We start from the raw sequence: 16,305 nt of genomic DNA, 5'->3' as shown, positions 1-16,305 counted from the left end.
CAAGTTTGGAAATTTTGAATTTATAAAAAACCAATATCCAAATATAACAAATTTTAGTCACGGCCACTAAAAAATTGTGACCATAAGTGTACTTTTAGTCACGCTCAATAATGAACCGTCACCAAAATTTGGGGATAGCGGCCATCATATGATTAATTTCAGTCACGTTACTTAATTATCGTGACCATATACCTATATTTTGTCACGGCTAGGGCATTGACTGTGATCATAAGATTACATGTAGTCACAGTCATTTTATTAACCGGGATTATAGACATACATTTAGTCATGGTTAGGGAATTGACCGTGACCATAAGATTACATGTAGTCCCAGTCATTTTATTAATCGTGACTATAGATATACATTTAGTCACAGTTAGGGAATTGATCGTGACCATAAGATTACATGTAGTCACAGTCATTTTATTAATCGTGACTATAAACATACATTTAGTCACAATTAGGGAATTGACTGTGACCATAAGTTTCCATTTAGTCACAATCATTTTTATTAATCGTGACTATAGACATACATTTAGTCACGGTTAGGGCACTGACTGTGACCATAAGTTCACATTTAGTCACAGTCATTTTATTAATCTTGACTACAGACATACATTTAGTCACGGTTTATGGCATTAACCATGACCATAAGTTTACATTAATCCATAAGTTTACATTTAGTCACGGTTAATAAAATGATTATGACTAAATGTGAACTTATGGTTACGATCAATGCCCTAATTGTGACTAAATGTATGTCTATAGTCACGGTTAATAAAAATGACTGTGACTAAATGTAAACTCATGGTCACGGTTTATCACCTGACCGTGACTAAATCAACTTAATAAATAGCAAAGTATTCTGAACTTTTTGGTCATAGTTTTTGTATGGCCGTCACAAAAAAAGAAATTATATGGTCACGATCACGTAGGAAATTGTGACCAATACCTTTAGTTATGCCTCATACTGTGACGCTCGGTCACGGTTTCAAAAAACCGAGACAATAGGTTTTAGTCACGGATATATATGATTTGGTGACGATTGGCGACCGTCACCAAAAATCCTATTTCTTGTAGTGTATCCTCCTCGTGGATGAGATCTATTTGGGGAAATAATGCAGGACGGATGGTCAGTATTGATTGCTTACTTCATATGAGCATCATTTGTTATATTGGGGCATATTCCCCACTTTGATGAGATGGATAGTTTTGTGCCTTGTATTTATGATTTCTCATTCTACGCGAGTGATTGGCTTCTCCATGATTAGTCATTATTTTCATAGCCAATTCACCTCCTAGTTTGAGCATATTCTTTAGGTTTCTTATGATTTGGGATATCATGGTCGGCTTTATATGATTTTGTTTAAGACTAAGATGGATCACATCAAATTTCACCCAAAGAGCATCGATGAACTCCCTAATCAAGTGTTTATGAGATGATTTGTTTTCACCATAGTCGTTCTTCAGTCAAACTATGATGTACATCTGTTGAGCTTTGTATTTGAGATTAGTTGACAAAGAATTTATTTAAGATATAGAATGATTCATGTTCATACCTTTTTAAGACTTTTATCATAAAGCGCACTTTCTTTCTCACTATGATATATGCAACTGCTTGTTTCATTTGGCATTCTAGTAGCATGATGCACTTTTGATATTGGGGCATGCCTCCTTTAAAATTATCAGGTTTTGGTCAGACTTTGTCATTACTTAGTCTAGGTTTTGACCTTTACAGGTTGTCACATTGGGGCATATCCCCTGTGTTGATATTATCAAATTTATGATTACCATCACCCCTTCCAGTTATGTGTTCAAAGTCACTACTTTCATCAGCATAGGCGTTCAGAGCCACTTTTTTCAACTTAGGCATTCAGAGCCATCACTTTCATAGGCGTTCGGAGCCATCACTTTCATAGGCATTCAAAGCCATCACTTCAATAGGTGTTTAGAGCCATCATTTTCATAGGCGTTCAAAGCTATCACTTTCATAGCCATTCAGAGCGATCATTTTCATAGGCATTTGAAGACATTTCCACTTTCACAAGTGTTTAAAGCCACAAACGTTCAAAGCCACCACTTTTAAATAAGCGTTCAGAGTCATCACTTTCATAGGCATTCAGAGCCATTTTTCCCATAAGTGTTTAAAGCCACTACTTTCATCAACATAAGCACTCAAAGCCATTTCCCCATAAGCATTCATAGTCATTTCCCTTACAGGCGTTCAGAGCCATTTCTCACATAGTTGTTCATAGCCATTTCCCTTATAGGTGTTAAGAGCCATCACTTTCATAGGTGTTCATAGCCACCCTTTCACAGACGTTTAGAGCCACCCTTTTTCACAAGCATTCAGAGTCATCATTTTCATAGGCATTCAAATCCATCACTTTCATAGGCATTCAAAGCCACCACTTTCATCATCATAGGCTTTCAGAGCCATAAGCGTTCAGAGCCATCATTTTCACAAGCGGTCAGAGCCATCATTTTCACAGACATTCAGAGCCATCATTTTCATAGGTGTTAAAAGCCATCACTTTCATAAGCATTTAGAACCATTTCACCCCACAAGCATTCAAAGCCACCATTTTCATCAGTATAGGCATTCAAAGTCATTTCCGCCCATAGGCGTCAAGAACGATAGGCATTCAAAGCCATCACTTTCATAAGCGTTCAAAGCCATCACTTTCATAGGTGTTCAAAGCCATTTCTTTCATAAGTGTTCATAGCCACCATTTTCATTAGCGTTCAAAGCCATAGGCATTCAGAGCCAACCTTCATTAGTTTAGGCGTTAAGAGCTACTTTTTCATTTTGGCATTCAAAGCCACCACCATCGGATAAGCATTCAATTCCATTTCCCTCATAGGCATTCAAAGCCATCTCTTTCATAAGCATTCGAAGTCACCACTTAGTTAAGCATTTAGAGTCACTTTCTCAGTTTAGGCATTCAAAGTCACATTTTCTTGTTAGGCTTTCAAAGTCGTTCTTTTTCCCATTCTCACCATTCAGATTCATAGTTTCCTAGTGGTCAGACATGATAATTTCCATCCTTTTTCTTCATCATTCCATTACATTTGTCATGTCTGTCAGTTCATTGTTTAGGTTTTTGGTATCATCTTATTTAGGGTATTTTATCCCCTATGATTGATCAATCTTGCGACTTATCAAGTCATGTGCTAAGACAAAATTTATGGTCTTTTCTTAGTTCTTCGGTATAGTTCACTTCATTCGACTCATTACTCGTATTTTTGCTCACATTCCTTACACTTCGGTATAGTTCTTCAATATAGCACATGCCTTGATTAGGTGTTCTTTCAGTACTCCACAATATTTTTTAAAGGCTTATTGCTACTCATATAGCTTACCTCTTGAGTCATTATGGATACTAGATACACTTTTATGACAATTTGATTAGACATATTTAGGTCCAATAAGCCCACCTGGCCCATCTGGGTGCACCTAGTCTTCTTAGGCTTATTCCAGCATCCCTAAGTCATTTACATGGCTTACGTAGCTTGCATGTTTTCTTTACGAATGTGTCTCGTACTTATATTTATTTATTTTCTTATTTACTTTTTTTAGTCATTGTTTATTTTTGTTATTATCACCACGAGGATTTTTTTTTTTGTATTATTGTTTCTATTATTGGTACTATTATATTTTTTGTATTATTATTACTTTATTTTGTTTTCATTTTTTTTCTAAAATACTTTTATTTTTTTATTTTGTTTTCTTATTTATTTAAAAAAAATGAATCTAGAGGGAAAAAAACAAAAGAATTTTGATGGGGAATAAAGTCTACTTGAGACAATAATGGCATGACTAATAGTTCAAGAACATCAAAGCATACATGCATGCCCAAGCATAAGTCTCATACATGTACATGCAGCCTTGACATGCATGGCCATCTTTGATGTTTTATTTCATGTGCATTAGGCCAACTCCTCTCCAGCCTTCCAAGGCCTATTAGTAGCTCTTGAACTCCAATGGCAACCCAAGAGAGGTAGCATGAGAAATTAGAGAATAATGATGGAGCACAAAAAAAAAATGGAGAATAGGTTGGGACATGAGGGATATGAAAGGAGTATTGGTGGGAAATGAACTGCATAGGAAAGAAGTAGGCTATGATTCCCAAAGGGAAAGAAAAAAAAAACCTTAAAAGAATAACCTCCAATCTTAAAGAGTAAAGGAGAGGATGAAAAGAGGAAGGTTTGGATTTGGAGTAGAGTGGGAGACTAAAAGGAAAAAAAAAAAAAAAAGGAAACAAGGAAAGAGAACGAGAATTTTTTATAGGAGAATTCTAAAAGAAAGAAAGAAGTTTTGGCATAACAAAAGTAGGAAAAGAGATTGATCAGTCAACTTCCCTTCTGAGGTAGGTTTTTTACTATAAAACCCTTGCTTTTTTATAGATTCCAATCATTCGCTATTTGGCAATCTATTGCATGCTTGGGTATGGCCATTAGGGGCCACTTACATTTGTTATGGATTATTTGCTTGTTTAAATTATCTTTGATCTCCATCTTCTTTTCTTGTTACTTGGGCATCATTTGCTTATTCGGTTGTGGATAACAGATGATGTATGTTGAGCTTCATAGGGCTATAGTCTGTTTGCACATTTATGGCGTTGGATTTATTCACTACTTTATTTGTCATTGTTTAGACTTAGGTCGAGCCCGTGGCATGTGTGGATATTAATTTCAGTCTCATTATTATTTTTAATCCACCCTGATTCCATTTGCTCACTAAGGCTCATGGATTGAAACCTGAAATGTGGTTTTTTTTATTCCCTTTGTTTTCAATCTTTTTTGCTTTGTTTTTGTTCTCAATTTTATTTATTTATTGTCTATATTTTTTCTTATGAGCCAAATGCACCATTTCCCATGCCTATTCCTAACCAAATTACAACTATTGGAAAGGCTCTTGGGTATCAAGTTTTGTGGCCTGCCCAAATGGTCAGTCTTGCTACTCATTCCATCTAGGTATAGTTTTTTTTTTTTTTTTTCAATTTTCATTAACAATTTCTTGGTAATAATTTTAACTTATTTTATCAAGGACAATAATTATATATGCAATCATACACTTTGTTTTATAGGATTCAAATAAATTTAAGAAACAAAGGAATAAAGAAACATTATTAAGTTCTAAGGAAGAGAACCCCATGGGAATTAAGAACTTTGTTGCATTGGTTGGACTACTGCTTAAGGAAGGGAAGGTACATGCAGTAAACATCACAAAGGATGCTTTTGGAGAGTCTTTTAAGAGCTTTCTCATGAATGATGATATGGATATCATAATTTCATCGACAGAGTTGTCATCTAACTGTCTTATGTTTTATATATGGTGAGGAAACATTTATTTTGTTTTTTTTTTCATATATTTTAGTCGTCTCATTATAGTTTAATTTTTCATTATAATCATATTAGGAGAGTTGAAAGGTTAGTTGCATTAAAATATTAACTTCTTTTTAACGATATGTGAAATTAAATTAGGTACTTGCATAAAAAGATGGTTGATGCTAAGATGGCAAGACGATTTGCTATTGTAAATCCAGCTTTGGTTTCCAAAGTTGGAATGGGGGAAGCAAGCAAGGAAAGTAGGTCAATGGTTATTGCTAATTGCTTGATGAATGCAAATCATGCTAACTTTATTTTCATTCCATACAACCTAGGGTAAGTTATTGGACTTAAGTAAGCTATGTATGTAAACTTATCAAATGATAATTAATATATAACTAAATTTATGTAAAATTTTGTAGCTATCATTGGGTTTTGGTGGCATTGGAAACAAGGACTATGATTGCATATTACCTTAACTCATTGCAAGATCAACCTCCTGATGATCTTAAGGAGATTGCTAATATGTAAGTTTTTCTCCTAATACTAAAGCATGAAGCATAATTGGTAACAAATATTATTATCTTCATGTAGAGCCCTTAGAATTCATCCACCACAAAAACATAAATCATCAAAGAGGGAGCCTATTTGGGTTGTAATAGGGGTGAGTAATTCATATAAATTAAGTAATGTAATTTTTAATACCATTTCTTAATTTTTAATTAAGTATAAGATATCCTACAACTAACTATAAAATTGGTGTATTCTACAATGATTTATTTTTATGCATATAGTGCCCAATGCAACCAGGTAGTGTTGAACCTGGATATTATGTGATGAGAGATATTATTGTTGATCAAGGATGTCTTACATCAAAGGTATGCACCAGTTTATTAATTTCCAATATATCAATTTTTACCTTATTTTTCAATGTAATTGATCAAATTGTTTACATTACTCCTTAATAGTTTCACGGAAAAAAAAAAAATCATATAGCAAAGATGAGTTGAACGAAGTACGATCTAAATGGGTGATGTTGGTCACTCAATTGATACTTTCTTTTGTTTGAAGGCTTTGAAGACACCTTTCTATATGGAAATAGATCATAATTGTGTCCTTTCCAACTATCACTTTTGGTGAGGTTATATTTTATTTCTTAATCTTTTGAACCAAACTATGATTAAAAGTAAATTGTTTAATGTAATCACAACCAAATTGATAATATTTTCTTTCTATTGTCATGATATTTCTCAAGTTTCCCATAACTGAACTAAGTTGTTAGTTGCATGCATGACTCTCATGCATCTAAAGGGAAACTTTCAGAAGCTGAAAATTGGAAGCTTGTCCAAGTTTCTAATAGTTCATGAGCTACTGCCACAACAAAGGTGTTTTCCATAGGGATATCAAGTTTATTATTTCTTGTTTCCTATTAAAGATCTTCTAAAACGGGATATACACTTGGAATTTCGTTGTTCTCATGTGATTATTTGTTTTCATTCTCAACCATGTTCTTGTTGGTTCAAAAGGAAACATGAAGATTTCTAATTTTGGCCATGGTGTTTTACCACAACATTGTAAGTTACATCATCACCCTTATAAAGCGTAAAGATTTCTTCATAAAATCAATTTTTTGTTTCACTGTTTAACTTATTTATTTTTCAATGAATCTAAAACTACATGATGAATTACTATGTATATATATACATACAACCAATGTAAGTTCAAATTACATTGCTTAATTAACTTCTAATTAAGTTTTTTCAAGTGTCAAAAATGTGATTTGTAATTTAATTTTCATTTTATTAAAATTAACTATTCTATTTTTATCTCTTCAACCAATTTGTAGACTAGGAAATTGATTGAGCATAGCTCTGGAAGCTGCCAAGGGTTAAAGTATCTCTATGAACATAATCCCTTAATGATTTATAGAAATTTTAAGACCAACAACATACTCTTAGAATATGGTCTTTACTACTCATAAATTACCATTATATTTTTTTCATTCAGAAATTTATCTTGGTGATGAAGTTTTACTATTTTACATCCTTTGCTTGATAACGATGATTTTTAAATTCAATATACATGAGAAATAGCAATTATAAAAAATGAATTCCGGTTTTGCACTTTATGTGTTTGTAATTCGGACATTCTTAAGCTAAAGTTCCTTAATCTTTACTTTTGTATAATGTATTGCATGATAGGTTGATGTTTGAATCTCTATTTAGCTTCATAGATAACCTAAATTTGTTGTTAATTTTTTATGCACTCATTTTTGGCATATAGTTGGCACTTTGGATCACTCACATAATTCTAGATATTTTCCAAAATATGCCTAAATAAATATGTTTTATTTTAAAAAATAATCATAATCTTTTTAAAATATGAAATATGAGCTTTCATTAAAAAATATTCATCATTAGAAGATGTTTATCTACTATTAAGTTGTAGATATTCTTCTCTACATTTTTTTTATGCATGCCAATTTATTTATTATTAAGTTGTGGACTTTATATAGTTGTTGCTAACCTTGATAGTAATAAATAAGATGAATGATAAGTATGATACAATTGGACACTATTTTGGATGCAATGTTGCAATGCATATCAGATGGTAGGAAATGTTAATTCTTTTAACTTACCAAAAAAATTAGGTGATAAAGTATCATGGTGTGAACCCTATTTATTTCATGTTACACCATATTCCCAAACCTTCCGTTGTCAATGTTGGGAATCCAATGAGGTCTACTACTATTAGACGATGTCTAATTGAATATTTTAATGGACTATTGATGTTGATATTCTCTTGTCCCAAACTTGGTTTGTTTTTCTATTTTCTTTTAGGCTATACTAAAGATATAATGGATTATTGAGGTTGATGTTCTCTTGTCCCGTATTTGATTAATCTTTTGCTTTGTGTTTTAACCATTGATAGTAATTTTGTTGTAATTATTCTTAAGGTCACATATGTCAATTGGTATACACATTTGTTTTCCTATTATATTTTCATTGTCATTTCTTTCTCTCTATTTCTAAAAGTGTTCACTTATATATCTTTTTATGGAACTGTAAGTGATTTTAGTTTTTTGTGCATGTAGGTCATCTTTTTGGGAAATTAACCTTGTGGTTGGATAAGCTATCATGAAGGAGTATGTTGAAGACCAAAGCACAATTGGCTTGCATGTATAGAAATGGGTTTCATGTAAAGAAAAAATAGACTATGTTAAGGGACTAAACATTAAAGTTGTGACTCTTTTTTTGTTATTTTAATATCTTTTAGCTTTTTTGTGTTTCTTATTTATGAAATACAAGTTCTCTATTTGTGATTAAATAATGCAATTTGGAAATGTATTACCAGGTGAAAAATTAGGTGCAACAACTAATTTCATTGGTACATAATTTTTTTTTCTTATGTGTATGCATTATTTCAATAGCAGGTGAAAAATTAGGTGCAACAATTATTAAATTGAAACTAAAATTAAACAGTTATCTTCCTTAATGCTTTTACTAAGTGTCAAGGAATGAGAGTAACCAATAGTGACATTTATCCAACCCAATAATGGCACTAATAAATGTTTTAATGTTGTGTGAACAACTAATGATGACACTTTTTTAAGTGTCGAGGTTCTCTTCAATGGCACTTTTTAGAAGTGCCATTATAGTTCGATACTTGAACCTGCTAAACGATGGCACTTATAGAAAGTGTCAAGGTTTCTTCTACTCAACAATGGTGCTTATAAAAGTGTCAATGTAGTCTGATATAATCAATGTTTTAAAAACCGGACCGGTCATTGAACCGGAAAAGTTACCGGTTCACGGTTCATTAGTAGGATCGGCGGTCGAACCGCGGTTGAACCGGTGACGTCATAAATATAAAATTTATAAATTATTAAAATTTAAAATAATTATAAAAATAAAAATAATAATTTATATATTATTTAAAAATTAAATATTTTTTTAAAAATGAAAAAAATTAGTTCCAAATTAGAAATTAAAATTAAAATTAAAATTTTTAATTTTTAATATTTATTTTACCATTAAATCATATTTATTTATTGGTCTTCATTTGAATGACTATTTGAAGAAGTTTGGAACAAGTCTAAAAAAAATAATTGAATCAAGAAGTGGTGCAATAAGAAATATGATTTTTGGCACAATGAACAAACACATTATTATTATTATTATTAATTTATTATTATAAAATTTAAACCACCCACCACCGTCCCCCCTCTCTCTCTCTCTCTTGAAAATCACAGAAGCAATCTGATCTCTCTCTCTCTTCCCCCCCCCCCTCCCCTCTCTCTCTCTCTCTCTCTCTCTCTCTCTCACACACACACACACACACTTTATCAAAAAATCACAGAGGCCCGCCAAAAACCAAAAACAATCTAAAGGGCTTTCATTCATTGAGGGTTTGTGGCGCCGAGAGGGGGTTTTTCAGCGGGCGTCTTCACCTCCGGTGTAGCATCTGCAGATCATTGTAAATTTTTTTTAAAAAAATAATAATGGAACCGTCCGGTTTGAATGGAATCGGCCGATTCGTCCGATTCGCCTGTCGGACCGCCGGTCTGATTCCGGTTACATAGTTCCGATCCAATTGACCGGACCGCACCGGAACCGTGACTGGCCGATCCGGTCCGGTTTTTAAAACCATGGATATAATTAATTATGACACTTTTTTTAAGCGTCAAGATTCTCTTCAATGGCGCTTTCTAGAAGCGTCATTGTAGGCAAATACTTATCATGATAGGCTAGTAAATTACCCTTTGGGGAAACGCCATTGAATGTATCAGTAAAACAAACATCACCTTATAACTTTTTTTGCATCAAATTGATGTGTGCTTCTCACCCTTAATTTGATGAGTTTGAGAGCTTGCTTTCATTACATGATCCTATCTTTCAATAGACATTGTTGCTGTTTTGGCTGCTTTAAAGCTTGAGTGGGCACAAATGAATGTGAGTGCAGTTGAATATAGAAGTGGCAAACAGTTTGCTGTTTGGATATCATCAAATTAATAGCAGCTATGTGTTAAATGATAGTGAAAGTTTTACTAAAAGTTGTCAGGCAATTTACGATCATTGTTTCTATGACTGCTAGCTCATTCTTGTAGTGCATGAAAGGCTGCCTTCTGGATCTTTGGCTCAACAGAACTAAACAAGCAGTTAAGGTCTAGCAACCACTAAATTTAGAAACTGTATATGAATGCATGCATTAACAGTTTTTCCTCAGGGGAGGATGCTGTTGAGATTTGTATTGAATCTTAGGCTGTCTCCATTTTAGGGTTGCTGGGCTCTTCAACCACAATTCTCTTCCAAAACCAATGCTCCTTCCAGACTCTGTCCATCTGTTCAATGGGAATGCTCTTAGTCTCTGGCAGCAAATAATACACGAATGCAGTCATCAACACCACCCAACCCCCAAAAAAGAAGAAAATCCCAGACTTGAAATGGCAGAGCATAGATAAAAATGTTTGAGCTACAATGAAAGTGAAGATAAAGCTGACTGCCACTGTGATGCTTTGCCCAGCTGATCGAATCTCGAGTGGGAAAATCTCGCTTGGAACCAACCATCCCAATGGACCCCAGGACCACCCGAACCCAGCGACATAAACACAAATCAAAAGCAGAACCAGAAAAGCGTACACTTTGCTCACCCCACCATGATCACCAAGCTCAGCTGCCAATATTCCTCCTACCATAAGTTGTGAGACCAGCATTTGTATTCCCCCGACTAAGAAAAGAACTCTTCGGCCGAGTTTATCTACTATGAGCATTGAGATGAAGGTGGAGGCCATACCAACTACGCCGGTCACAACTGCTGACAGGAGGGATGCACTCACACCTAATCCAATTGCCCGGAAAAGTACGGGAGCATAAAATGCAATGACATTGATTCCCGTTACTTGCTGAAAGAATGGTATAGCGATTGCCATAACAAGTTGAGGCCTATATTTCCTTTGCAAGATTTTCTTGAACGGGTCATTGATGGTTTTTGCTAGGGAGCTTGCTTTGACCAGATCATCAAGTTCTGCTTGGACATCGTTTGTGCCTCGAACACGCTGCAACATCAGCTCAGCCTTTCCATAGTCTTTGCTTCGTTGGATTAAGCTATTGGGAGTTTCTGGGAGAAAAAGTGCCCCTAGGGTGAGGATTGAAGCCGGAACTGCAGCCAATGCTAGAGAAACTCGCCAGCCCCAACCGCCTTTGATTTTTTCAGTGCCAAAGTTAATAAGGTTAGCTGATAGAGCCCCAACGCCAATGCTGAATTGAAAGCCATTGTTGATTGCCCCTCTGTATCTTGGTGGTGCCATTTCGGATAGGTAGAGTGGCACTGCCTGCAATACAAAGTGGGATTCTAGTCTCAATGTTAAAAATGTTATCTATCTCTTCCTTACTGTCACATGCCAAAATCATTTCTGATTAAAAACACCTTTTTTATTTTCTCTCTAACCAAATCATCACCACTTTATTCTGCTTCCAAATTTTGAAATGCCACAAGGTGGTAGGTATAAGGACTATTGGAAGCACAGCTAAAATATGGAAATATGTAAATTTGAGATAGTTCATAATAGACTTACCTTAACATGTTACATTTAAAAATAAAAATAAAAATAATTTCTCTTGGTCTAAAAGAAAGACATGCAATGCAATAACAAATTTGACAGATTGAATACAACACTTCCCAACAAGCCTAATTTTAGACCTCTAAATTAGCTAGGTCTACTTAAATTTGGGATAATTTCACTCCCCTCTCAAGGTTTTAGTCAAATACAACTAGTCCTGGAAGTAAATGAAATTAACCCTTTAAATTTCTACTTCTAGTTTTGTCATTCTATAGAAGTTGCTAACCTAAGAAATGATTAATGTATTAATGAACACAATAACTTTTTATCTCATTTGAGGGAGCCATTATTAGCTTGAATACTCTCTAATTTGGATTTCAATTTAACAATTTTCAAGTTTGGCCTCTTAAGTTGTCACTGCACATAAAACATTTGGCATTACATCTTTTGAACAAGTATAAATATTCTATTGGATTAATTTCATTCATCTTTCTCTACTGTTTAAAATAAATATATTTCACTCACCTCTTTTTGATTTAAAATAAAAGAGATTTTTAATGAAACTTCAAACTAATAATGCCAAAGTATAATTAGATCTATCATCAAGAAAGATGAGTAAAATTAATCCTTATTTTATAAAAACTATAATGTTTAAATTTTCTTCCCTATAGTGTTAACCATGTTGGAAGCGAATCCTATACAAGTTTTAGGCATGATATTAGGTTTTGATTTTAAAATTTAATTAATGTGGGTGACCATTGTCACCTATTCTCTTATCTTAATAGTCAGTTTTTATTTTCCTATTCTTTAATTGTAGCAACGTGGATTCTCATATCTTATAGGTGGTTTTTTTTTTCTTGATCTCGGTTTCTGTCTTGATTGTATCAACCTAGTGTAGACACCTAACCTAAATCTGTAGCTAGAGTTGTGCTCGTGATGGATGCCAAGGGAAGTCCATTGACCATTTCAAGATGAAACCATATATTATAATAAATTTCTAAAAAATATTTATATTATTGAAAACTTATTTATGATATTTTTTTAAGGAAATAAGATATGATTTTATTAAAAAAACTTTTTAAAAAAGTATTTTAAGTAAAAATATTTTGAATAAAAAAATGGTTAGAGATTTTAAGAATTACTTTTAATTTAAAAAATGTTTTTAAAAATAAATGGATGTTTGACAAAAATGAAAGAAAAATGGCAATGAGATACACTACCTGGTTTGCAAAACCAACGCCAACGCCAAGCAAAATCCGGCCTAATATAACCATATAGACATTGAAGGCGGCACCACCTAGTGCTGATCCGATGAGAAAGGCAGCCCCTCCAGCAAGGATGGTTGGCTTGCGCCCGAACTTTTTAGTGATCCAAGAAGCAACAAAGGAAGCAACAAGGCCAGCAATATAAAGGGAGGATGTGAATGAGGTCAACAATTGACTGTCGAATTTGCAGTAGTTGCTAATCTCGGTGTCTTCTATCATCCTCTTGTACACCTCCGGGAAGAATTTCTTTAGAAATGAATCCATGGAGGTCACCCCGCCTTCACAATTTATTTGCATAAGTTAATAACAACAAAAGAAAAGAAAAAAAAGTATTTTCCCTGTAGAATCTATCACACACATCATTGCTATAGAATCACTTTGTACCCAAGGAAAACAAAATGGGGTGATTCTAATAAGCTTGATGTTGAGAAAATTAAGGTCTCTTTCACTTACGACATGGGACTAATAGCCTTCCATTTCACAAACTTGCCTGAAAATTGAAATCCCCCACATCGATTATAAATACCTTAAATCGATGATGGCAGATAGAATGTGATGTAAACGTGTCTACATATTCAAGAACACTGAAGTGATTAAGTTGATGAATCCTAAACTATGCTTTAGTTTAAGAAGAAGTTGTTGACTAATATAGAGCTAGAATCAGCCGATAGAACAATGATATAATGAAACGAAGTTCCACAGACCTGAAATTCCAATATCATATCCGAAAATGACTCCTCCCATGCCAGCCATCATACAAGATAGAACAACAAATAGGGTTATTCTTCCATTGTAGTGCCCACCATGGCTTGTTACTGCAATTCCCACTGCCATGGCTGTGAAGAGAGAAAAGGATAGAGAGAAATCTGTGGATAGATATGATGACAAAGAGTGGAAGATAAAATAAAGATGAGAGAGAAGCAGTCTTTCTTGACTGGTGAATATGGTCGTCTATGCTAGGACATGTTTACTATAAAAAAGTAATAAAAACTTTTCGTACTTTTGCTGTGAATTTGGAGTTATATGGGGCATGTGGGGCTGAACATTGGGGTTGGAGCTTTAGAGTATCATGGGCTTCCACTATCAGACACGCAATACAATAGATTCAAACTGGACCAATCAATTGCTTCCGTCTGAAGTCTGAACAAAGAAAGAGAATCTCTCGTTAAAGGAATATTTAATAAACGAAGGGATCCTTGTTGACTCTTGCTCAATTATTGGACCAAATTTTGAATTTTCATCAGCAAGAGATCTTAAATATTTTTTTAAATGGAAATAAAAGAGAGAAGCCCTTAAAATTGGGTCATGATAAGGTTATGCCAATTTGTGATTCAATAGAATCTTGGAAACAAAATCGCATTTATACAATTGATAAAATTAAATGAAAAAAAAAAAAAAAAAAAGAGATTTTGACGTTATATGATCAACTTTTACAATAATCTATACTACTTGTAAAAGTTTGAAGAATCTTTATTGTTTGTTTGTAATTTAAAAAAAAAAAAAAGAAATTATCTTAATCTGTCCCATTCTTGAACTTTTGTTTTCATATTTCTTTTATTATTATTATTATTATTATTATTATTATTATTATTATTATTATTATTGTTGTTGTTGTTATTGTTATATATTATATAATATATATGATATGTAATAAATTAAAAATAATTTAGAATATAAATTATTTAATTTTTTTAATAAAAAGAACAATATATATTAAAGAAATATGAAAACAACTATTTAAAGAAATATGTAAATAGAAAAAGTAAATAAATAAATAAATTTTTTTCTTTCCCGAAATATCCTTCTCTTGACCTTAATTTTTTACATTCTCTCCACCTTATTTTTCCTTATATTATAAAAATATTCTCAATCAAATATTTCGTCATATTTTCTTTTTTGTAATTTTCATTATTTTTAACAACTTTTCTATATGTTATGTTCCTAGGTCGATATATCATGTATATAAAAAAGGGAGAATTGTGTTTTGATGTGAAATGGCCTTGAAATTTGATATAACATCCTTTTATAAACCATATTTAAGCCCAAGATCCAAATAAAATGTAAAAATTGAGTTGAAAGATATTATCATTTATTAATCCCTAAAATGCTCTTAACCCTAACCCTGGCCCTGCATAAATACACAATGAGTGTAAATTTCAATTTCTTTATCTCTATTTTTTTCCTTTTTTATTTCATATTACCTATTACCGGTTTGTACATTTTTTTTTTCTTTTTCCTTTTCTTTTCTTCCAATCTATATTTCTATTTTATACCAAATGTTGATTTCTCATCATTATATTCTCATTTTAATTCCATTATTATATCATTAACAACGGTGTTAATTGCTATTAATTTTATATTTGCCTTTACAATTCATCTAAATATTTTTTATTTGTATTTGTCTTTTAGTTTCACTTTCATTTTTTTAATTTTAAATTTATATTACCCTTTTATTTATATTTTTCTCTTATTTTTAATTATTTTCTATATTTTCCACATTAGCCATATTTTAAAATTTTTAAAAATTAACTATCACTTCACTCTTAATTTTTTTTATATATTTATCCTTTTACCCTTTTTAAATTTTAATGTTTTTATTTTTAAAATTTTTAAAAATATAAATTTATTGAGAAAATAACTAATATATGAAGTTCTAATATTATATTAATAATTTTTCTTATTTAGATAAACTAATGTAAAGTGTTTTGACTAACAACAAGAAAATTGTCAACACGATTTTTTAGCGAAACTTTAGAAATTAAATTTCAAATAAAATGTATTATATAAAATTTTATCTAAAAATGATTGGAAGTGGTATTTAATTTTTTTATTGACTTTCAAATTTATTTAATTTTTTACTTGAAAGGTAATAGAATGTTTAAAGAAAATTAGTTTTTCATTTTTTTTAAATAAATGAGTCTAAATATATTAAAAGAATTTAAGATAATCTTAGTAAAAAAATTTGATAAATGTGATTACAATTTTAAATTAGATTTTAAAATATAGATTCATTTGGATAAAATTTCACAAAAAGAAAAAAAAAATGGTGGAGCTTGAGTGGGGAATTAAAAATAAGAGTCAAAACAATTCTTGGCAAGGTAATTTGAGTGGGGAAATTGTGCGGTCCTTGAATGAAAAGAAAAAAATGGG

General features: G+C 32.3%; 1 protein-coding gene across 1 annotated transcript; it reads right to left on the bottom strand.

Annotated features, from left to right (window-relative positions):
• Positions 1-10,354: 10,354 nt before the first annotated feature.
• Positions 10,355-14,043, bottom strand: LOC117934300 (hexose carrier protein HEX6). The gene is made up of 3 exons (XM_034855983.1): positions 13,860-14,043; positions 13,111-13,433; positions 10,355-11,662 (listed from the first exon to the last, which is right to left on the bottom strand). The coding sequence occupies exons 1-3, from the start codon at positions 13,987-13,989 to the stop codon at positions 10,589-10,591; spliced, it is 1,527 nt and encodes a 508-aa protein (XP_034711874.1). The 5' UTR covers positions 13,990-14,043; the 3' UTR covers positions 10,355-10,588.
• Positions 14,044-16,305: the final 2,262 nt, after the last annotated feature.

This window comes from Vitis riparia, chromosome 16 (assembly GCF_004353265.1).
Source record: "Vitis riparia cultivar Riparia Gloire de Montpellier isolate 1030 chromosome 16, EGFV_Vit.rip_1.0, whole genome shotgun sequence".
Lineage (NCBI taxonomy): Eukaryota > Viridiplantae > Streptophyta > Magnoliopsida > Vitales > Vitaceae > Vitis > Vitis riparia.
The sequence above is the reverse complement of the archived record's forward strand: the minus strand, read 5'-3'. Positions and strand labels throughout refer to the sequence as shown.

Bases quoted from the DNA above. Each gene is read 5' to 3' on its own strand.
- LOC117934300 (XM_034855983.1), bottom strand. From the start codon at position 13,989: ATGGCAGTGGGAATTGCAGTAACAAGCCATGGTGGGCACTACAATGGA. The intron at 13,434-13,859 runs GTCTGTGGAACT...TAAATTGTGAAG, and splicing joins ATATGATATTGGAATTTCAG to GCGGGGTGACCTCCATGGAT. The intron at 11,663-13,110 runs GTAGTGTATCTC...TTTGTATTGCAG, and splicing joins GCGTTGGTTTTGCAAACCAG to GCAGTGCCACTCTACCTATC.